This window comes from Capra hircus, chromosome 19 (assembly GCF_001704415.2).
Source record: "Capra hircus breed San Clemente chromosome 19, ASM170441v1, whole genome shotgun sequence".
NCBI lineage: Eukaryota > Metazoa > Chordata > Mammalia > Artiodactyla > Bovidae > Capra > Capra hircus.
The window spans coordinates 51,751,994-51,775,292 of NC_030826.1; the positions used below are offsets into that span (position 1 = coordinate 51,751,994).

General features: G+C 49.1%; 2 protein-coding genes across 5 annotated transcripts in view; one reads left to right on the forward strand and one right to left on the reverse strand.

Annotated features, from left to right (window-relative positions):
- The window catches only part of CCDC40 (coiled-coil domain containing 40), a 44,915-nt gene extending 35,087 nt beyond the window's left edge, over window positions 1–9,828 (reverse strand). Inside the window, exons 1-7 of the mRNA XM_018063643.1 lie at window positions 9,108–9,828; window positions 7,602–7,665; window positions 6,757–7,179; window positions 3,709–3,841; window positions 2,408–2,571; window positions 1,583–1,666; window positions 1,286–1,505 (exon numbers count right to left, since the gene is read on the reverse strand). Of these exons, the coding sequence (XP_017919132.1) occupies window positions 1,286–1,505; window positions 1,583–1,666; window positions 2,408–2,571; window positions 3,709–3,841; window positions 6,757–7,179; window positions 7,602–7,665; window positions 9,108–9,136 (1,117 nt within the window). The 5' untranslated portion in view covers window positions 9,137–9,828. The remainder of the gene's footprint in view (window positions 1–1,285; window positions 1,506–1,582; window positions 1,667–2,407; window positions 2,572–3,708; window positions 3,842–6,756; window positions 7,180–7,601; window positions 7,666–9,107) is intronic.
- Window positions 9,998–23,299, forward strand: part of TBC1D16 (TBC1 domain family member 16) — an 88,300-nt gene continuing 74,998 nt past the window's right edge. For all 4 annotated transcript variants that reach the window (XM_018063644.1, XM_018063645.1, XM_018063646.1 and 1 more), the window contains exon 1: window positions 9,998–10,066. The gene's annotated coding sequence lies outside the window, so the exon portion shown is untranslated. The remainder of the gene's footprint in view (window positions 10,067–23,299) is intronic.

Genomic DNA, 23,299 nt, shown 5'->3' on the forward strand with positions numbered 1-23,299 from the left:
GTTACTGACTGGTGGGTTTCACCTCCCTCCCAGGTAAGGTGGGCAACCATAGACACTGTCCAGAGGCAAAGGCCCATGTTTCACCTACAGGACAGGGCAGTGGCAGCACCTGGTGGGCAGGGCTGGGACCATCACCCGAATTCTTTAGTTCAAAGAAGGGAGAAATGGTGCTGCTAGGTGGGTCCTTGCTCAGTGGAGCAAGCTCTGCTCCTGCTCCCTGGTGACCTCCAGAAAGGACACAGTGTCCATAAAGACAACTGGACCTTTCCAGAAGCCCATCTGCGCTTGAGCCTCTGATGAGGGTGCTGGTGGGCACTGACTGCCCCTTTGTGGAGGGAGTGGGGGGCTTGTATCCTCTTTCAAATTGGCCTAACTTCTGTTATAAATGGAGGATGTGGCTCCACTGTTCCAGTGTGAGTGCCCTGCTCTTCTCTTTTTGGTAATTCTGTTAATTTGGTGATAATCAGGGAGGAGTGCTCCCTAAGTGAGCACTTCCCCAACTCCATCCAGAATCCTCTCCTACATTTCTCAGGGTCCCAAATGCTTCTTTCCATTGACAGTTGAGATACAGGTGTGATTCTGTTTTCTTCCAAATTCTTTTAGGTTACTTCCCCCATTATAATAGTCACACAGAGGTGACAAAGAAAGTCGGAAACACGAAAAACACAAAAACTGAAGTAATCTGCTGTGACCACGCTGTTCACTGTGGCCCACTGCCTCACTCTGTGCAGGGCTTCACTCTGGTAGGAACAGTGACTAGTCCTAGCCCCGTGGTCTCTTCTGCTCCAGAGTCCCCTGCTCCCCTTAACCCACCGCACAGCCTGGGGCTGCAGGGCTCTGGATCACGGGTCCCTGCACTTTGGATTGGCCTCACCTGTACCTCCCCACCTGCTTAAACCCTGCCCATTCCCACTCTTCCCTGCTTTCTGGAGACCCTATCTTCCATCCCAGCAGCCCAGCAGCCTCTCCCACTTTTGACTCCATAAACCCAACCTGCCTGCTTTTAGTGTTTGCTGCTTTGCCTAATTAGGTGCATTTTAAGACATGTCTTTCCTTCCCAAAAAGGATGGGAATGCCTCCAGGATGTGAACGCTTCTTGCCTTTCATGATATCCCACAGTGGCGCAGGGTCATGACAGCACACGGGGACACCCCTTGGGGTCATGATGGTACTTGGGCCACCCCACCCGGTTGCAAAGGTATTCAGGGATTCGATGGCAGGTGAGGATCCCCCTGGGGTCTCTGTGGCATGTGGGGACACCTTCAAGGACGCGGAGCTGCCTTACGCTTTTTGCGCTCCTCGTTGGCAGTCTCACAGGTCTTGGCGTAGAGCAAGCGCACCCTCTGCAGCTCCTCCTCCTTCTGCTGCCTCGTGCACGCAGCGATGGAGTGGCGGTCGTGACTTTTCTCAAGCTGCATCTGCAGGCGGGCCAGGTGCTGCTGGACCCCGTAAAGATTCACCCCTAACTCCTGCCGCTGGACTCGGCTTTGCTTGGTGGCCACGCTCTGCAACAGAGAGAGAAACTACGTCATGGAGATGCAGGAGGGAGCACAGCTGAGTGGGAGGTGGGACAGGTACGCACCAGTTCTTGAAGTTCCAGCCTCATTTTCTCTATCTGCCGGTTAAGGTAGCTCTTCAGGGCAGCCTGGAATCTTATCATCAGGGGCTAGAACAATGGAAGAGCATAGCCAGTTATTGTCCTGTCCCCTCCAGGGCTTAGCCACAGCTCTTGGTGGGGCGGAGACAGAAATGACTTTCATACTGGGTGCTCCCCACTTCTGCCCAGGATTCTTCGGAAGTCACTTGTGGTCTCACCGTAGGCACTGAAGGACCTGAGTGCATATTTTGACAAAATGACAGGATGAGCTGGGGTGGTGGTACTGGTTTAATCCCTGGAGCTGAAGGGCAGTGATTAGCAGAGCCTTGGATGCCAGCACCAAATGAACTTTGAGCCCCATTTCCCACTGCAACCTTAGTCCCAGTCAAGACCCATCCTCCCCACTTGCCAGAGGCATGGGACACGCAAGGCAATGGCTCTCAGTGGAGGTGACCTTGCCCCCACCCAAAGTTTGGAGACATTTCTGGCCATCACAACCAAGACGGCGCTGCTGGCATCTGGTGGGCGGAGGCGCCGGGGTGCTCCTCAGCACCCTACAGTGCTCAGGAAGCCCCCACCACAAAGAAATGCTGAGTCTGAGTGAATGAACCTGAATGGAGAATACACTTGACACGGTGGCAGCCCAAAGCCTGCAGATAATCTATTCGGGGAGCAGGTGAAACAGAGCACGGCATTTGCTGGGTAAAAGGCGGGCCGTGGAGGCTCCAGGCAGAACAGGGCAAATGCGGCAGTGTCTCTAAGTCCAACTTCGCCTGTGTGGGGCAAAAGCAAAACCCCCGAATGTCTTACGTGGTCTGGGTCCAAGACCACCAGCTGGGATCTGTCTTCTTCCGCCTCATCGCTGCTCTCAGATTCCACTGTCTCCACCAGGCCCCCTTCCTCCACCATGCTTAGCTGCTGGATCCTGTCCAGGAAGGAGGACGCGGCTCCCTCCCTGGGGTGGGTGTCGGGCTCTAGGGGGACAAGTAAGGGGGGAACAGCAAATGTTATTGAGGAGTTAATAGAGAGAGTACTTCTCTGGGGGGAGTTCATCAGAAAGCTAAATGCCCAGCCTCGTGCAACATGAGGGAAAAGAGAAAGACAAAGCACCCCCTTGGGTTAGGGTTCACAATGCTATTCACAGGGTCTTCTGCTCATGAATTTTCTCCTAGCTAATCCAACATATTTTGTAGGAATGATTGAACTTTAAAGGTAGACAAGAAGCAAACACATTTTGTGGATACCTTTTAATACATAAATAATGAACAGAAAGGGGGCTTCTTAATGATGGACTAAATTTTTTTTTTAAAGGAAAACAACTGATACGATTGAAAAGCAATCAGTGAGGCTCAAGTTTCAGCTTTTCTTCCTTCCTGAGCTGGAGAGATCCTGTTTAGTTTCTAACTCATTTAGAGGAGTGCTGCCTGCACGTCTCTTGCAGGTGAGGTGAGGTTTTGTTGGCTGAATCGTCTGCACACCACCATCAAATGGAATACTTGTTGTTGTTTAGTCACTAAGCACTGTCTCCCAGAGTTTGCTCAAACTCATGTCCACTGAGTCGGTGATGCCATCCAACCATCTCATCCTCTGTCATCCCCTTCTCCTCCGGCCCTCAATCTTTCCCAGCATCAGAGTCTTTTCCAATGAGTCAGCTCTTCCCATCAGGTTATATACAATATAAAATAACCCAATCTGCTTTCTCATGTACTCAACACTGGGATACCAGAACCAAGTGGAAAGATAGGGATGTGCCTGAAAGCACCTTGGAAAACTCAGCCCACAGGGACATGTTTAGGGCCAAGCGCCCCTCTGAGACCAGAAGGCCAGGGCTGTGTCACCGGATTTCGGCCCAGGCTTGGTTCTGCCACTTAGATGGTTAAGTTACTTAATGACTCTCATGGTGTGTAAAATGGAGAACAGTTCCTTCCTCACCAGGTAAGTGAAAGGATTAAATTAGATAGAACAAAACAAATGTTCCACGTGTCTTATCCATTTCTGTTAACGACATTTTTATCTTTAGGCTCACAGCCCAACAGGAAACGAGGTAACGGGGGCGAAGGAGTGGGAGCCCTTGCACAGAAGGGGATGGGAAGCGGCCTGTCCCGTGGTACCTGACTCCGGGGTGAAGGGCACCTCTGTGCCCGGAGGCAGCTCGTCAAGACCCAGGGATGTGTCGCTGCTCCCCGGGCTCTGTCTGAGGTGATGCCCAGCCTCCAGAGGAAAGACCTTCTGCTGGGGCGCTCCCTGGGATTGTAAAGAGCAAATACAACCAAATCTGAATTTATGAGGGTTTAGTCAGGACTGAGGTGTTATTCAAATTTGATTATTACACTGTTCAAAATTTAACACAGTTGGTAAAGCAATAGAAAATTGCTTGCATATCATTTGGCTTTTGCAATTGTCAAAACAAAAAACACCTGCCTCCACCCCAATGAGGGATTTAGGAGTGGTCTCTGCCCATCTAGATCTGTAGCAAAGTGTAAACACTGAGGGATGGGCATGTGCTGGATGTGAGTTTCTTTATTCCCAAATACTGCTCTCCCCGAAGCTGGTAAACAGCATTTCTGAAAGCCTGAGCCCTGTCCAGGGTCTCCCGAGAGAGCCGTTTCTTCTCTTCTTTCAAACGGTTTCACTTTGGGGACATTTCCAGAAGAAAATGTTTTCCCAAGCACCTGGCTCCGTTTTAACTCTAAAGGGGACTCTTGCAATGATTATCATTGACAATAACTACTGCTGCTGATGAACTGGTGAACATGAGTAAGAGCAGACAATGACCCTGCATGGGACCCTGCAAGGTGGATGCCGGTCATTTCTGTCTCCTGCAAGGGAAGCAGCTCATGGAGGCTGAAGCCCTTGCTTAAGTTCGCCTAGCCAGCCAAGGGCTGTCTCAACGCCCAGCTCCTGCTTTTTCCAGCTGTTTTTCCTCGGGTGATGCTGCTTCTAGAAATGACTTCTGAGGCATCCAGAACCACAGTGACATTCATGGGAGCCCAGAGTCCAAAGCCTACCTCTGGGGGGATCCAGAAAGGGCTTTTCTTAATGACCACACCGATGACCCAGCAGCTCCCGCTCCACAGTTAAGTTACTTGAGAGCTAGGAGGAGGGAAATAGGGTTCTCTCTTAGGGTTTGTCTCTGCCCTTCTGGTTGATCAAATTTGGAGACTGTTTCCCAGTGAGTTTTCTTTTTCTTATAAAGTAAGAGGTTTTATTAAGATACCAAGTCATACTGTTTTTTCTCTCATACCAATCTTCTTTTTAAAAAGAATTATTTATTTACCTATTTATTTGGTTGCTCTGGGTCTTAGCTGAGTCATGAGGGTTCTTTAGATGCAGCATGTGGAATCAACCAGGGATTGAACCTGGGATCCTTGCATCAGGAAGGCAGAGTCTCAGCCACCAGACCACCAGAGAAGTCCCCCAGGTGAGTTTTCTAGAAACTAAACTTGAGGATGCAAACTGGGTTCACAGCTCAGCAAGCGACCTATGCTTTAATACTCCTGGCTGTGTTTGGTTGTTTGTTTTTTCAGCCGTGCCATGTGGCTTGTAGGATCTTAGTTCCCCAATCAGGGACTGAACCCAGGCCCTTGGCACTGAAAGTGCAGAGTTCTAACCATTGGACCATCTGAGAATTCTCGGTCCTGGCTCTCATAAAAGAGGGCACTGTTTAGTTGTTAAAATCTTACAAGTGGTTTTGATATGCTTTTGTCATTTGTAGTCATAAAGCTTAATTATGGTACATCAAATATTGAATCATGTGATTCTCTAAAGTTATTATCTCTTTAGCTTTCACAGGGTGGGGAAGAACTTCACAGTTCAGAGCAAGCATGACTGCCACCATAGCTGCATGCCTCTGGGTCAGGAAGTCCTTTGGCTCCTCAGTTTCCTAATCTGAGCAATGGGGATAATAATAGTTCCCACCTTATAGGGTTGTTGTCATTGAGACAACACATGTAAAGGGCATGGAAGTGTCCAGCCCAGAGTACATGATGAATAAATATAATGCCTTCTCTTCCTGCCCTACCCCTCGCTTCCCTTCTAGAACAATCAAACCTAAAGCCAACAGGTGGAGTTGACCCAGTATGGAGTGATGAGTCTGGACAAAATGAGGAGGGTGGGTTCCAGAGGCTGTCCCCAAGGTGAGACACAGGTATCAGGCCTGGGCCTGGCGAGGAAGGTCTTGGCACGGAGAGTTACAGCCCAGACATTTGGGGGCTTGCCCAGCAGTAATGGACAAGCTGAACTGAGGCATCACCTGATAGAACACCAGAAAAACATGGCATCCTTCAGTGACATTCTAAACCTGGAGACCTGAAAATGCCAGGCAGAACCAAGCTGAGGGACATTCTACAAAACAGCTGGCCTGGGACCTTTAAAAGCGTCAAGGTCATCAAGGTCAAGGACAGACTGAGAAGGCTAAAGAGACGATACAGCTGAAGGCAGCAGGCGATTCTGAAGTGGAGCTCTACTATAAAACACATTACTAGGACACTTGGTGAAGGAAGCCTGAGGTGTATTTAGTAATGTACCACATTGATTTTGATAATTATCACATGGCTGTTTGTGGAAAACATGTATGAAAACATTGGGAGGCAATTTACTGTCAAATGCTTTTAAAAAACATTCTTAAAAGTTCTTTAAGGTACTCAGTTTTTCTGTGTGTACTTGATTTAAAAGTAAAAAGTAAAAGTAAGCCTATAACTATTATTATCCACAGCTGCACTGTCCAGTCTGGTAACCACTTATAACAGTTGGATATATACATTTAAACTAATTAGAATCCTCAAAAGGTGAAAAGTTCAGTTTCTCTATCTCCCTGGCCACATTTTAAGTGCTCTGTAGTCACACGTGACTAATGGTTACCATACTGGACGGCACAGATAGAGAGCATTTTCATTATCATGTAGAGTTTTACTGGACAGTGTTGCTCCAGAGACTGGACACCCGGATGCCCTTACGTGGAATGTTTCCAACTTGGGTTTGGGAACACAAAGGAGGGTCCAGAAACTCTTGGCCTATGATGGTGGCTCCTGAGACTTAAGTTTGCTAAGACATTTCTAACAGGCATTGCCATGTGAACTATTTATAGTGTACCCTGAGTTCCTCACATAGATTTACAAACGTCATGAGCAGTAAAACACTATAGACCTCAGGCTACTCACCTGGTTCATTTGCTCAGACAGGCCTAGTACTTGCTGGGAGCTCTTTGTGGTGACGAAGCCCATTCCTGTGGATATGGATGGGTGGGGGGACTCTCTGTCCTCAAGACCCATTTCCCTCCTTGCTTCTTCATATGGGTGTGCGCGGTCAACTTCATCTTTCGGTCCCTCCCCAAGACTGATGTCTGAGGAAGCCAGATCTAGAGAACTGACTTCCCCTTCAGGGGACATGGCTTCCAAATCAGATTCTAATTCCTCTTCTAATTCAAATTCCTCTTCCATTTCCATTTCCCCTTGGCTTCCTCCATAGTCCCCCTGGGCTGTGACTTCCCCATCATTTTCAATTTCCCTTTCGGAATGCTCTGTAGCACCCTCAGCTTCTTCATTTCTCTGGTCGTTGCTCTTCTCCATCGATGATACCTGTAGCTATGAAGCAGGAAAAAAAAAATCAGGAGACAAATTGTAAAGGATCTTGTGGATTTTATCCTTAGTAAGGTAATTATACTGATGGGAAAACTGCATCTATACACTTGGAGCATCGCTAAGAGATTATGTTTCATAGTTTAGCTTATCTGCTCTTTCTTTTTTTGGTAAATATCTTGCATCCTTTGTTACAGGAAATGAGCTCTGACAAACTCAGGGTGATCTAGCTGTGGGATATCCAAGGCATTCTTGATGAGCCATCAACACTTCAGAAGGAGGAGGAAGGAAATTAGGTTTCTCTGCAACTGAACCGAGTCTGTTCCAGAGCAAGGTCATAGGATCATCGTGTAATTTTCTTAAACAAATCTGAACTCTAATTCCTAGTCAATACAGCCTAGACTAATTCATCCCATAAGGAACTTCACCTTGCCGCCTTCAACATTCTGGTCCTCCTCTCCTTCAGAAGACGATTTGCCTCCCAAGTGAGACCTGGTGGCAGAGAAACAATTGAACAGTTTCAAATAACATCTTTCTTTGTCTTGGCATTTCTCCCCTCCTCACTGTCTATATATCTAGTTTTTATATTTACTTGTTAACTGTCTGCCTTCTCTCTAGGCTGATGGCCATGACCTTGTCACCAATACCAGCACTAGACCATGCCTGTCACACGGCACAAGAATCACTCCAAGAATGAGCGAAAAATGCAATGACTGAAACATTTAAGGAACAGTACAAGTAGATTATGCTAGAAGGTCACTTTAAATATACTTGTGTTTGTGACAAAATGGGGAAAATAAAAAACAAAATAGGAGAAAATTGCACAAAAAGGACAAATACTCTAGAAACTTTTAGTTTCCCTATGATTTGGATAGTACAAGAATGTCACATTCTTAAAATTGTTTTTTTTTCTAATTAAAAGTCAAACTAATATAGCAATATGTGACACAGACAATGAAAATCCCCTGTGACTTCTCTCCTGTTCAAGATAACAAGACGTAATAGTAAGAGATTTAAGGATATTTTTTATGTATTATTTTTTATTTTTTAGATATTTATTTGGCTGTGCCAGGTCTTAGTTGTGGCATGGTCTAGTTTCCTGATCAGGGATTGAACCCAGGCTCCCTGCTTTGAGAACATAGAGCCTTAGCCACTGGACCACAAGGGAAGCCCCAAGGATATCTTCTTTCAAATATTTTTCTGTGCATTTAAAGCCACCCATCCACCAAATTAGAGATCACACTATATACACTGTTTTGGATTTAGTCTTTTCATTTATTGTAATCTGGACTTTTCCATGTCAGTAGACGCAGACCCACCTTAAAAAAAAGAAAGAAAGAAAGAAACAATACAGAGGTCCAATGTGAAAGGTAAATTTTTTAAAATAGTCTCTATCCTTTTAAACAAAGTGTAAGAGAGCAGAGGCCTGGTGGTCCTGTGTTAGTTTACCTGACTACAGCCTATCTGTGTGCTCAAGGCATTCACGGTGGGGCTGCCTGGCCATACCGAACCCAGTCCATCACCTGCCACCTCCAGTCCCGGTGAGGTTGGGCTGGTCTCCCTCTCACTGACCTCGCTGGGCAGCATCCAGCACAGAGACCCCTGCTCTTAGGGCTCTGCAGCAGGGATTACCAAGCATCGTGGTTGCCATGGTTACTGTGGACTGAGCAAGTCCCCGGTTTCAGAGAAAGGAGAGCCCAGAAAAGGGGAAAAAGGGAGGGTGCGGGAGAGGACAAAGGGACGAGAGGTGAGAAGGCAGAAGGGCGTGCAGGAATGTGGGGGTGACCGGGGAGGTCAGGAAAGGCCCAGAGAGAGGGGAGGCAGGGGTACAGGAGAGAGGAAAAGGGCATGGAAGGGAAGGGGTGCCTAGGGGGCTATGGGAAGGGGGAGGTGTGGGGGCAGCTCCGAGGCTCCAGATCCCTAGGCCCGTTTACCCGCCAGCGCTGCCGTCCGGCTCCGCCATCTCCAGTTGCTATGCGACGCCGTCAACATCCGGCGGGCAGGGACCACGCGCTGGGCTTGCAGTGCAGGAGGCCTTTGTGCCATTTGTGTACACTAGAAACACAGAATATTTAACTCTGTAAATGTATTAAAGGATAAATACGCATCTTCTCCATCTCTAAGTCCGAGCTCTACCTAACCTGACTCAGTTTCTGTAAAGCGACAACCGTGTCAATGTGTGTCCTGCCGGCCACTCTGGCGCACCAGGGGCTCGCGCAGGGCACCCGGGAAGCCGGGGACATGGGACGGTCAAGTGTCCTGAGGATGGCAGGAAGAGGCAGGGGCGCGAGGGGGTCCGGAGCCGGCCGCGCCTTCGGGGACCGAGCCCCCGCTTAGTGCCTGCCTGTCCATCTCCAGACCTGGGGGGCTCAGTACCCCCTTCCCGAGGTTCTTGCGAAGAATTCATGGCTGGAGAGGGATGCCCCGTGGCCTCCTGGTGGGTGTTGTTCTCTTCCTATCCCAAAATAGGAAAAACAAAAGCAGAGGGGGGGACAGAGAGGGCGAGCATGCACGTGGGACGTCCCAAGGGTCCTGCCTTCACTCCGGCGGCGCGGGGCTTCCCACTGGGGCAAAGTCCCGGGGCCGGAGGCCCGGGCGGGCGGCGAGGCCCGGAATAGGAAGGGGGCGTCCGGGACGGGGCCTGGTATCGGAGAGCGGAAGGTGACTGGGGCAGTTCCGCGACACGGTTGGGGCCGGTTGGGACTGGGGCTGGCGGGGGTGGGGTGGGCGGCGGGTCTGATTGGGCCGGGGGCCGGGCTGGGCCGGGGGGCGGGTCGGGGGCCGGGCCTCGCCGCGCGTCCCCGCCCCACCAAACCTCACTGGCGGCGGCTGCAGTGGCGGCGGAGGCGGCTCCGGGAGCCGGCGCAAATCCGGCCCCGGGTGCGGGACCCGGGTGGGTATCGGGGACCTGCCGGGGGCCGCGGGGGCGGGGCCTGAGGGGCCGGCGGGGGACCGGGCAGCGCCCCTCGGCGGGACTGGCTGGGGGCGCGCGGGGCGCGTGGGCCTGCAGCCGCGGGGCCCGGGAGGGGCCGGGGTCTGGCCGCAGCGCAGAGAGGTGCAGGGCCCGAGCAGGAGTGGGGCGGCAGGATCACGCGGGGAGCTCCCTGAGGGCCCCCTCCGCGGTGGGTTCTGGCGCCCCGGGCAGGGAGTGGGCCTAATTTGAGGAGACTCGGTCTCAGGCTGTCTGAATCTGTGGTCCGGAGAACTTGCGGTCTTTGTCTGGCTGGATCGTCAGAGCACGCGAATGAGAACTTGTAGGGGCCCGCCGTTTGCCGACACAGCCCCCCAAAGTGTGTGTTTCACCCGCACGGGGCGCGCGCTTAACATTCTCGGCCTTGGGGTGGGTGGTCTGGCTGCTTAAGAGCCGCAGGTCATGAAACTCACACCCTTTAGGCCCGAGCTCTTCCTCTTGATCTTTTCTTAAATGATAATAAAAGAAAGGAAGAAAAAAATAGAAAGAAAGAAAAGAAAAAGGGAAAAGAAAAAAAAAAAAACCCGGCAATTTAAGAGTTCTAAATATAACCTAAGGCATGCTGCCAGAAGGCATGAATCTTGAAATCCTGTTATTCCCACACTCGGAAGTTGGTGTCATATGTTGGCCACAACCTAGTTCAGATTCTATTCAGAAACAGAAAACGACATAATACGTTCACTTTTCTTACCATGAAGTTTGTTTTACTGCCTCCTCAAGTTCATAAGAGAAGCCAGGCCAGCCCCTGTGTCTGGTCCCGTTGATCCTTCTTACCACCTGCAGGCACCAATTCCTATGTCTGTAAAGAGGGAACTGGTTCTCAAAAACCAGCCATGTGATGGAGCATATTATCAAAGGGCAGGGGCCAAGGCCCAAAAGGAGAATTCATTCTAAATCTGTCACAGATTGATTAGAGAACTTAAAAAAAAAAAAATCTGTGTGTTTGTTTTAGAAATTCCCCACTAGAAACATCAATATTTTGTTGACTAGCAAACATTAAACACTTTTAAGGACCAGGAAAACTTTTGCAAAGAAAAGATTATTAAAGTGAGGAAAGCCTCTTAGTATTAACTGTGAAACTCATTCACGGCCGTGTGTTGTTGGTATCAGAAGGCTTGTTCTCTGCTGAGTGCACTTGGCTTGTGAAGCGTTTGTGGTGAGCAGAGTCTCAGAATATGACTAAAGAAAGTTCTTATCAGTGGAATTTTTTAATCCTCCAGTCATGATGATTGTTGTGTAAATAGATTCTGATTATCTTGCATGAATTAAACCCATAAAATCAGGAACTGAAGTGATCCCCATTTGACAGGTAGAAACACTGACCCTTAAATTCCCCAAGTTCATGCATCCCGGAGTGACAGAAGTACAGGCCTTGGGCCCAGGATGCTCCAGCTCCACTGTACCACACTGTACCACAAAACCACTGTACCATACTCCCCCCGCCCTCTTGCCCCTACCACTCACGTGCACACATTCTCCCTGCCCTAGGGACTTAGAATAACATGGTTTACTCTGCCAAGTGATTCATACACATTCGAGAGAGTGAGGACTAACCGATGTCACCACTAGCTGCTAGTATCAATTCAGTTGAGTCTATAAAAAGCCCCCCAGGCCTCAGTGTAAAGGCATCTGAGATGATAGCCTCTGGGTTTGCAGAACCCTACCTACAGCTGCTGGTCTCCCTGGCTCAGGTTTTGGGTAGCTCAGTGCATGGGTTTAAAACATGGCCTCCAAATATAGACTGCTGGTTTTGAATGCCAACCCAGTGCATAGTACTGACTTAATGCTACTGTGCCTTGGTTTCTCCATCTGTAAAATGGGAGTAATACAACCTGTCACAAAGTTCTGTTGCAACAGTTATCTAAAGTACCTAGTACCTGGCTCATTCAAAGTTCCTGTTAATATAAGTGTTTAATTATTATTAGTGACCATTGTTTGGATTTTTCACATTTAACTAGATTGGTAAAAATATTTGGTTTTGTTTTTTGGTTCCTTGTATATGTGGTCCGTCAGGTGGAAAGCTAATCATAAGCAGAAGTGGAATTCTCCATTTAGATATATTTACAGTCTCTCTCTCTTTTTTTTTTTCAGTTTTAAAATGTGGACATTTATTATTACAAAATCAACTGGTTTGATTTTTAATACAAATACAAGTTAAAATAATTGTAAACTGTCATTCTTTTGAGTGCAAACAAATAGTTACCCAAAGAAGAAATAAAACCTCCTTGTGTGCTCAGTTGTTAAGTTGTGTCCAACTCTTTGCGACCCCATGGACTGTATCCCGCCAGGCTCCTCTGTCCATGAGATTTTCCAGGCAAGAATACTGGAATGTGTTGCCATTTCCTTCCCCATAGATATATTTACACTCTTGATAATTTTGTGGGATGCTGGGTCCCCCTGGGCCGACCAGGGACCAGGGTGACCAGGTTGCCTGGCAACGCAAATCTGGAGTAGAGATTTTAACTTGTCCCCCTACATCCAGCCAAGGGTCCCCAGTTTTCTCCACAGGCCTGAATCCTCTCCTGTAAAATTAGTGAATTAGCTTCATACAATGGTACAGTTGGGGAGGATGACTTTAAACATGAAAGATCTGTAGCAGTGGAGGTTGGTTTTATTGGTGTACTTTGTTATTGTACATTTTTCTATTGTTTTTGTATTAGATTGATGAATGTTGATGAGGCCATTGCACACAGAAGGCACATACTTCTCCCAGCCCACCCCCACCTCCTCGAAAATGACATAGGGAATCTTTTCCCACTCACTTCCATGTTGGTGGTTTTGATGCTAGCAACCACCCACGTGTCCTCTGGGCACTTGGTCTTGCATCTGTAATAAATCTGCTTTGATGAACTACCTGATGATATGTGATCTGAAGCATGTCCTTTACTCCATCTTCTGAACTGATATAGCCATCCTCAGAGAGGAGAAATCAGGCACTTAAGACTTGTTTTAAAAAAAAGATCAAGTTCACCGTCTGCGTGTAGTAGCCTCAGTTGTAAGGCTAGTACAAGGAAAGAACTGAAAGAACCCAAATGCATTATCCAATCTGAACGACATTCCCTTCTCTGCCTGAGCCTCCAATGGAGAGTCTTTCCAGGTGTTTAGAGCTGATTGGAGAAGGAAATGGCAACCCACTCCAGTGTTCTTGCCTGGAGAATCCCAGGGATGGGGGAGCCTGGTGGGCTGCCATCTATGGGGTCGCACAGAGTCGGACACGACTGAAGCGACTTAGCAGCAGCAGCAGAAGCAGAGCTGATATACAAGATGAGGGGCCTGTATGGACTCACCTGACTGCATACAGAGATGTGGTAGTATCTTTTCCATGCTCTTTCTAGATTGGCTCCTATAGAAACCACAATCACCTGGGTGCACCCTGAGCCTGTGTCTGAACCTGCTTGCACACTTTGGTGTTTGCTCTGGTTTTCCACTGAGTGACCCTGAATTCAAGTGGTTGATAAATTGGTTGTTACACTCTCTGGCATTGGAATCAGGACAAAGGACATGTCTGTCAGATGGCATTTGATACCTTTACGATTTTTCAATTTCTTCTATTTTTTAATGTTTATTTGGCTGTGCTGGGTCTTAGTTGCAACATGTGGGATCTAGTTCCCTGATCAGGGATCAAACCCAGGCCCCCTGCATTAGGAACACAGAGTCTTAGCCACTGGACCACCAGGGAAGTCCTGGTTTTTCAGTTTCTGGAGCTAAAATGCTTTCCCTGAGGAAGATCAAGTGTGTTGCATTCCGGGGGTGTTGTCAGTATGTTCCCCCCCAGTTTGATTTCTGTTTTGTGGTACATTAGCTACTCCTTTGCCACAGACACTGAGAACCTCTCTGTGTTAAAGTTTACAGGCACAATATAGAGGTCAGATGCCCCTCATCCACTTTGGGGTTGGTCAGTGGTTTCCTGGTTGGCTTTACCCTTTTCCTTGCTTTTTGGGTTTAGTCCTTCCTCAGTATGGATCCTGACTCATCTTTAAGTCTGTTTCTCCTTGCAGGCCCCCCTTCCTTGGCATGTTGTGGGAGGTGGTTTGAGGGTAGTTTCTGTCCAGGGGCATGGGCAGCAGATGGTCTTTCTCTGGACAGGCAGAGGGTTTGGGGTTTTCCAAGGAGTGGGTGATAATTGAAGTGACAACTGGACAGTTGGGAGAGGAAAAACAGCTAAGCAGGCGACCAGATCTTCCCTCACCCTTGTTTCTTTAACTGACTTCTCCAGTTACGGCCTCTTGAGGGTCCTTTTTCCTTATGGCAGTTGGCCCAGGGCCCCAGCTCTAGGATTTCTGCCCTAAACTTCATTCCTTCGATTTAACTGCAAGTCGACTGTGTTGTCCTCACTTCCACACAGAGGGCCCCACGCACAGCAGCCCTATCTTTGGGCCACGATCTTTTCCATGTTAATCCTGAATGCAAAACGCAAGTGCAGCAAATATATTTCTCTTCTGCAATGATCCCATAATTTGAACTTAAACTCAAATAAGAAGAGGGGTGATATCAGCTTCCAGGTGTCTTATCTGGGCAACGAGACTGAAGAAGACCCAACCTCCCCAAACTGTGCACCCCAAAGAAAAGTTTCCTGATCTGCAATATTTGTATCACCCATTGAACTGCAAAACCGGATGTTCCCAAAGAGACTGCGGTGCATGTGCCTGGCTCTAGGAGAGAAAACTGGGGCCTCTTGTGAGGTGTATTAGCAGCAGATGTTTTATGAGAGGAAAACAATCCTTGTTTGCCTGTGCCTGGCTCGTGTTTAAGATGGCATTACCATGTCCCTGCTCTGTGTTGATTGGTCTTTGTGGGCAAAGCAGATGAACCAGTTTCTTCTGCTCATCTGGCAGGTGACCAGAGCTCAGGGCAGTTTGCTCCTGAGCGGTGTGACAGTGGCAAGGTTGAGGGAAGAATCACCTGTGGGTTTTGCCACACAACACGTCCCCTAAGTGTTCATTGGCCCCACTCCCTACCTGCTTCCCCCTCACTGCAATGGACAGCTGTCACAGTGGACGTGGGCTGTGACAGGTGCGCAGGAACTGCCAGATCACGAGCTGCCAGGACCACACTTGTCCTGTTGACCCAGGGTGACCCTGCGGTGGGGACATGGCGCAGAACAGTGAACGGGAGAAGTCTGGGCAGAGCCTCCCTCCTACTGGCTCCAGCCTGCTCTGTTTCTTTTGTCTTCTTAGAAAGGTTCAAGAGGTGTCTGCACCTTTGCTCTATTTGTTTTCCATTTGGGAATTGATGCAGCTCCTTACACCAGCACGGGGGCTTCCCTGGTGGCTCAGCGGTAAAGAATCTGCCTGCAATGCAGGAGAGGCATTGGGTTGGGAAGATCCCCTTGGAGAAGGAAATGGCAACCCACTCCAACATTCTTGCCTGGGAAATCCCATGAACAGAGGAGCCTGGTGGGCTACAGTCCATGGGGTTGCAAAAGGGCTGGACACGATTTGGTGACTAAACTACCACCAGCGCCAGCGCCTTACACCAGCACAGGAACCAAGGCTCTGGCACTTGTCTGTGCACAGCTTTCCTCTGTCCTGTCCAGCCATCACAGAGGCTGATTCTCCCCTCTGCAACATCTAGGCCCAGGTTCTCATCACATTGCTTAAAGGCTAGTTGCTCTGAATGGAAGTTTGATGGACAGTGGAGATGGAAAGCCCCCTGGAGAGTTAGAAGTCAGCTCTTTACAGTGTCCTTGGTGTGATGTGGTTGGCAGAAGAGCAGTCCCCAGATGTCCAGACGTTACTTCCTAGTTCTGGGACCTTGTGACTGTATTGGGTCATGTGGCAAAGGGGATTCAAGTCGCAGATGGAATTAAAGTTGCCTGTTGGCTGACTGTGATGTGGAGAGATTGTCCTGGATTATCCAGTGAGGCCGTGTCATCACAGGGTTCTTGAAAGTGGAAGACAGGGCCAGAGTCAATGTCAGAGTGATGCCCTATGAGAAAGACTGCACCTGCACTGCCGGCTTTGAAGGAGGAGGAAGGGGCCATGAGCCAAGGGATGTACGTGGATTCTAGCTGGAAAAGACAGGATAATGGATTGTCCCTTGGAACCTCAGGAAGGAACCCAGCCCTGCTGACACCTGAGGTTAGCCCAGTGAGACCTGGGTTGACCTCTGGCCTCTGTAACTGCAAGATAATACACTGTATAGTTTTAAGTATCTATTTTTGTGGTGACTTGTTACAGTAGCCAATACACTGGGGATAGAAGTGCTTTGTGAAGGACGCGGGAGGGGAGACTTGTGTCTTTTCTAAAGGATGTCATTTCTGCGTCTGTGTTTTGCTCATTTCTGTCTTTTTTGATGACTTTACCTCTCTATCTAGGAGGACTTTCGCTGGGTCTAAATCACTAAATCTTGGGGAATGAATTTGGGGTAATAGTTTCTTTTCTAAAAAAGAATTCTTCAGGTTTCTTTTGGCTGTTCTGCGTCCCCTTTGCTGTGCTTGGGCTTTCTCTAGTTGTGGCGAGTGGGGGCTACTCTGTTGCGATGCATGGGTTGCTCATTGCAGCAACTTCTCTTATTGCAGAGCACGGGCTCGAGGCACACGGGCTTCAGTAGTTGTGGTTCAAGGGCTTAGTTGCTCTGAGTCATGTGGGATTTTCCCAGACCAGGGATCAAACCCATGTCCCCTGCATTGGCAGGCAGATTTTTAACCGCTGGGCCACCAGGGAGGGTAATAGATTCTTAACTTTACCCCTGTAAATATTAGCTAGAGGAGAGCCCCACCCCACCACTGCCATATGGAGTTACAAAAGCCTTGCTTCCTCTGGGCCTTGCTTCCTCTGGGCCGAGTGTCAGTGGCCACGTGGCTCCTGGGGAGAGGGGAGGGAACATGTGTGGTTAACAGCAGGCCTGCTGCTGCCCACTGGCTCCAACCCAGCATGGCAGGGCCAGTTCTGAACAGGGCTGGGAGAGAAGAAATCTGCTATCCTTCCCAGGCCCCACCCTGCTTCTCTTGGGGCTGCTGCGGTTTCTGACATCTCTCTTCTATAGGCACCCTCTCCCCACTCTCCAACCACCTCAAAACCTCTCTCCTCCTGGAAGCAAACTTGAGTTACCTTCATCACCAGTGTGACTTACTCCTGCAAGTCACAGAGGACCAAGAATAGTTCTCAAAGATGTTCTAATTCTTAAAGAGTTGCAGGTTAATAGGAAGAATGACTTCCTAGTCAAGGAGTTTCTGCAGTCTTTTGTTTCATGAGCATGTTTGTGTTTGTGTGTGTGTGTGTGCATTTTCTGAGGAGAGGCCAAGTTGATCTTTTCTTTCAAATTATACAATAGCCTATTTTGTAAAAAATGTGGTCCTACCCAGTGGTTGCTGATGGCTCAGAGCAGCACAGAATTCAATGTGTATTCATGCATTGATCAGAGATGGTTAAAAGCCAGCACTGGCATTTTTATTTTATATCTTTTAAAATCATTGCCTTTTTTTGCACACTCAAGCTAATGCACATTCCAGATCTTGGCCTGACTCCATTTCTGTATTCTTTGTGCCAACTGCCAGGTTGGCATCACTCTCCTTTCCATCAACAAAAACATGGCATTTGGAACTCTACTGAAGATGGCCCTTCATGAAAGGAACTTCTCAGAGATGTCGTGGGCTCAGGAGCTTATAATCTAAGATCAACAATACTGATAAGAACATAACCATTTTAAAAGTAAAAGTATTAAATGAATGCATTCAAGGAGAATGAGATTTTGTTTTGTTTTGTATTTTTAAATAGTTGTCACGGTTCTAGCTGGAACTGTTTCTCTATCTACCCTTCATCTCTCAGGATTTGGGGAGAGGATTTATAATATTGGTACAAAGTGCTTTGAGCATCTCAAGCTGCTTTTTTATTTCAATTAACACTGAATCCTTAGTAGAGATGCAAAAAGTCAGATAGCTGTTTCTGACTATAGACATCACTGGTTTTGTGTGTCTCAGGATCTCTGCTGGTGGCATTTTTAGATTATACGAGAGGGTCCCCTTGTACAGGTCCTCTCCGTACAACCTCTCCAGGTCCCCACCTCTATCCAGGTCAGGAGGAGAGTCAGACTGGCCCGTAGAAAGACCCCAGATCTGTGAAGGGGACCTGGGTGTTCTGCTTGCTCCAGGTTCTGTACCTGGCAACCTTTCTGGAGCACAGTTTTCTGGTCTTCCAGTGGGGTGGGAATCTTTGTTCCCTGTAGGACTCCAGGTCCCAAAGGTCCCGGGTAAAAACTGCTCTGCACATCTGCTCAAGAACTGTTCAAGGTCATGCATCTTGTGGATTCAGGGACATTAGAAGATCTGTCATCGGGTTGCTTGGTCTTTGCCAGCCCCTGGCATTGCTGCTGGCAGCCTGCCTTCAGTGCGAGGACCTGAGCTCCCTTTGTCACTGGCCTCAAGCTCCCTGTCCTTTTCCTTGCCTCCATCCACACCATTCCACTTCATCCTGACCTCTTTGGCTGCAAGCTTCCTGGTCCCTGATGTTTTGTGTTTTTTTTTTTAAATTAATATATATTATTTTTTTAGGGCGGTACGGAGAATCTGTACACCCTCTCCAGGTTCCACTATCATTACTATTTTTTCATTGTGATAAAGTACACACAGCAGATTTTGAATACTGAACACTTTGAAGCACATAATTCTGCAGCATTAAATGTGTTCTCATCCTTGTGCGGCCATCACCCCCATCCATCCCCAGGACTCTTCCCTCCCCTCCACCCGGGCCGCTCCTCTGGCCGGGAGCTTTTCTGCATACCTGTTCCTGCTCCTCCCAATGGCTCCTTCCAAACAGCCCCTGCATCCCAGCCCGCGGTGCAGGGGTCAGGCCCTTGATTAGCTCTGCCTCCCTACCGGTCTCTCCTCCCTTTTATGGGTCCCTAGGCATCTGGTCCCATCACTTCATGGGAAATAGATGGGGAAACAGTGGGAACAGTGTCAGACTTTATTTTTGGGGGGCTCCAAAATCACTACAGATGGTGATTGCAGCCATGAAATTAAAAGACGCTTACTCCTTGGAAGGAAAGTTATGACCAACCTAGAAAGCATATTCAAAAGCAGAGACATTATGTTGCCAACAAAGGTCCATCTAGTCAAGGCTATGGTTTTTCCTGTGGTCATGTATGGATGTGAGAGTTGGACTGTGAAGAAAGCTGAGTGCCAAAGAATTGATGCTTTTGAACTGTGGTGTTGGAGAAGACACCTGAGAGTCCCTTGGACTGCAAGGAGATCTGACCAGTCCATTCTAAAGGAGATCAGTCCTGGGTATTCTTTGGAAGGAATGATGCTAAAGCTGAAGCTCCAGTACTTTGGCTACCTCATGCGAAGAGTTGACTCATTGGAAAAGACTCTGATGCTGGGAGGGATTAGGGGCAGGAGAAGAAGGGGACAACAGAGGATGAGATGGCTGGATGGCATCACCGACTTGATGGACATGAGTTTGGGTGAACTCCGGGAGTTGGTGATGGACAGGGAGGCCTGGCGTGCTGCGATTCATGGGGTCGCAAAGAGTCGGACATGACTGAGTGACTGAACTAAACTGAACTGAACTGGAGGCACCAGCCCCGCTCTGGCCCGGCAACGACCCTCTTCCTTGGCCTGAGCCCCAGCCCTGGCATCTTTGAAGGATCGCCTCCACCATCTCCTTCAGGGCCATGACCCTGTGTAGTGCACCCTGTAAAAGTTCCAGCTGCCCCTCCTGTTGGCTGTGATGTGGACCCTGCTGTGGAGCAGTCATGTGCTCCCCACGGACCCCGGGAGTGCACCCTGAAGGAGACAGGGGGCCCCTCCCAGGCTGCCCCCTGTCTCAGCTTGGCCCCAACCCCTGCCCCACCCCCAGCCTGTTGAACCCTCTGGGGGCTCCCAGTTAGGACATAGCCTCAGGGTCAGGAGAGGGTGGCAAGTGTACAGAGGGTGCCCATGGGAGCTGTAGATGTGGCTTGAAGGTGGGATTGGCCCCAAGGCCAAGACTTTTCCTCTCTAAGGCCAATCGCTGAAGCCTGAGAGCCTGCGAGCAGAGGGGCTGGGAGAGGGATGTGGTGTGGGCTCCACCAGGAGATAGCCGGTCAGGGAAGTGGGGGAGCAGGTGCTGGGGCAGGCCCTCCTCATCCCACCCTGCTCCACCGAACCCTCTTCCCAGTGCTCCCCCAGCCTCTGGCCTTCTAACTCCTCACCAAGCCTGTCGGAAGCCCAGGCGTGTGGTCTGCTCCGGACACAGTTTCCCCTGCAGTGGTTGACCCAGAGGAAATGATTCCGGCAGTGGGCACTGAAGGGCCGGGACGGCCCGACCTTAGAAATCTAGGCAGGGGACTTAACAGTAGTACAAAGGGGCCCGCTGCTTCCCAGGGGTCTGGTCGGGTGGATCTAGGGACCCTAAAGGAGCTGGACACTGCTCTGCTCACGTGTGGCTTATCTGTGAAGCAGGAAGCACATGACTGATCATAAACCTTTCCACCACCCCGGGGTCATAGGGACACCCCTGAGGGACAGGAGGGGACACAAGGAGCTGCTCCCAGCCAGCCCACTGTTCGTCAGGTCTCGTTGCCAGACCTGTGGGCACTGAAGTCCAGGGGCCTCCTCGCAGGAGCTCTCTGAAGGCCATTCTCCAGGCCAGTTCCTTCCGTGTCGCATCCCTGGACACAGAGCTGCACGTTCCTCTGCTCTGGGTAACACATGGGCCCAAGCCACGTTTATTAACCCAGTGACAGGTGCTGGGCTGCGGGCGGGGGAGAGGCCTTCTGCAGTCTTGGATCCACCCAACACTCAACATCCAACTGGTGACAGACCAGAGGAGGCGGTGGGGGAAGGCCCTGGGCAGCCACTGACATGTCATTAATTTGTGCTGATAACAGCACAGCCTGAGCGGCAGAGGGGCTGGTCTGCCTCCTGTCAGAGCCCGATTCTCTGGCTTCCTTGGGGGTTCAGGGAGCAGTAGGTGAATGGTTCCCAGTCCCACATGGTGATGGTGGCACCTGGGCGCCCCCTCCCCCAGACCTCCTGGGTCAGAGTGTAGGGATTTGCCCTCCAAGTTTCTTAGAGCCCCCTGCTTTGGAGAAGCACTGCATCAGGTGACCTTAGAGCCTCTGGACATCAGTGCTGTTCTGGCTGAGCCCTGCTTTCTTAGCAGCTCTGCTCGATTTGGGGCAGCTGCACCCCAAGGGCACTGTCCTGAGCTTTGGGCCTGGGAGGGCCTCCATTCTCGTCTGGGAGGTGGAGGCCTTTCAGCAACTGTGCTCTCTGGGATTCTTTTCCTTCCCTCTCTTCTGACAGGGTAGGGGTAAACTCAGATTTATGTTTACCAGCTGGAGGACTCGGATAGAACTGCCAAATTAGGATGCTGCCAACTCGGATGGTGGGAGCAGAATAGAAATTCACACCAAACAAGGAACCCAACCTCTGAGGACTCGCATGTTGCCTGGCCTCCCCATGGAGGTCGGCCACCAGACACAAAGTGTGACTGTGGAGCTGGGCAGCACTATGTGACAGGCGATTGTCACTCCTGGCCTGGGCGCAGGTGAGGGGCCCTTGGCAGGCCCCGCTGGGTGTGAGACATTCTGGATACATGGGCCTTGCCTTCTAAATAGCAACAAGCCATCTCTTTCAACAGAAGCAAAATAAGGCAGTAAGGGGGATTCCAGAGGAAAGGACTGCAAGGGGTGGGGATGTGGACAGGGAGGGCGTATTTGGAGAGCTTGCTCTGGGTTCCTTGCTTTGGCCCAGATGAAGAAGCTGTGGCTGGCGGATCCTGAGGACTGCAGTGGCTGGATGCAAGCACCCTGTCAGCTGCCTATGAGCAGAGCCCGGTTACTGTACACCCGGGGGGACTGCCAGTCCCCACGGAGGAGAGGGGCTTCCATGATCGATGGCGTGAAGGGCAGGCATCGAGTTTCTGCAATTTACTGTAACAGTGGTGCTGCAGTGGAGTGGGGGTGGTTGCTGGGGAAAGAGGTTAACATGACCCTCCCCTTCCTCCATAGTCCCCCTTTTTTAAATTTCTCATAAGTTGGTACATGACAAGTATCCGAGTTTTATTAAGCCTTAATTGATCTCCCTATTTTTAAATCAAATAATAGTATACAATAAAAATGGGAAATAGTGATAAAAACAACACAAACACTCATTCAATGAGCTAGTGAATGCGCAATTTTTTCAGGTAAGTGTATACTTTGAATTAGACTTTTTGAAATATCAGAAGTAGTTCATTGAAAATGGAACCATAGGAAAATTAGATGAAAATATCAGCCAACAATTAATGGATTTTTGGCTTGGGAAGAATGATATAAAGTGTAAAACTGATAAAAAGAAATCACTAAGGGAAAGTTACCATCAGTTTGCCTAGATGTTTAAAACGTCTGTATTTCAAAATAGGTAACACGATTTAAAGGCAAACAACAGATTAGGGAAAATATACATACAGCAAAAGATTAAGATCTTTGCTGTATAAATACTTCTTTCCTATCAATAAGGATTCCGACACCCCAGCAGAAATATTGGCAAAGCACACAAATAGACAATTCACAGGTAGAACATAAATGTTTAATACAAATAAGGCAACTCACTCAAGCAAATGGATTATCAGAAACCATTTTGCAATGACCAAATTAGCAAAAAGTCAAATCCCTCAAAACTCTGATACCTTTTTAGAAATCCACTGGACATTATATCAGTTTGGCCTCCTAAGGAAATAGCAATCCCAGAAATTAACCTAGGAAAACAGAATACAGATGAAGATTTCTGCATAAAAATGTGAAGTTTATTTTTTAGGTAGCCACTATTTGGGGAGAAGGCAATGGCACCCCACTCCAGTACTCTTGCCTGGAAAATCCCTTGGATGGAGGGAGGAGCCTGGTAGGCTGCAGTCCATGGGGTCGCTAAGAGTTGGGCACGACTGAGCAACTTCACTTTCACTTTTCACTTTCATGCATTGGAGAAGGAATGGCAACCCACTCCAGTGTTCTTGCCTGGAGAATCCCAGGGACGGGGGAGCCTGGTGGGCTGCCATCAATGGGGTCACACAGAGTCGGACACGACTGAAGTGACTTAGCAGAAGCCGCAGCCACTATTTGGAAGACAAATATCTAGTGATGGTGGCTGGTTCAAGAATGGTACATTCTTGTAATATATTTATAGCTGTTAGGATGGAGGGTTGACAATTTGGATTTTTTGATTAGTTAATAATGTGGTGTATCAGTTTT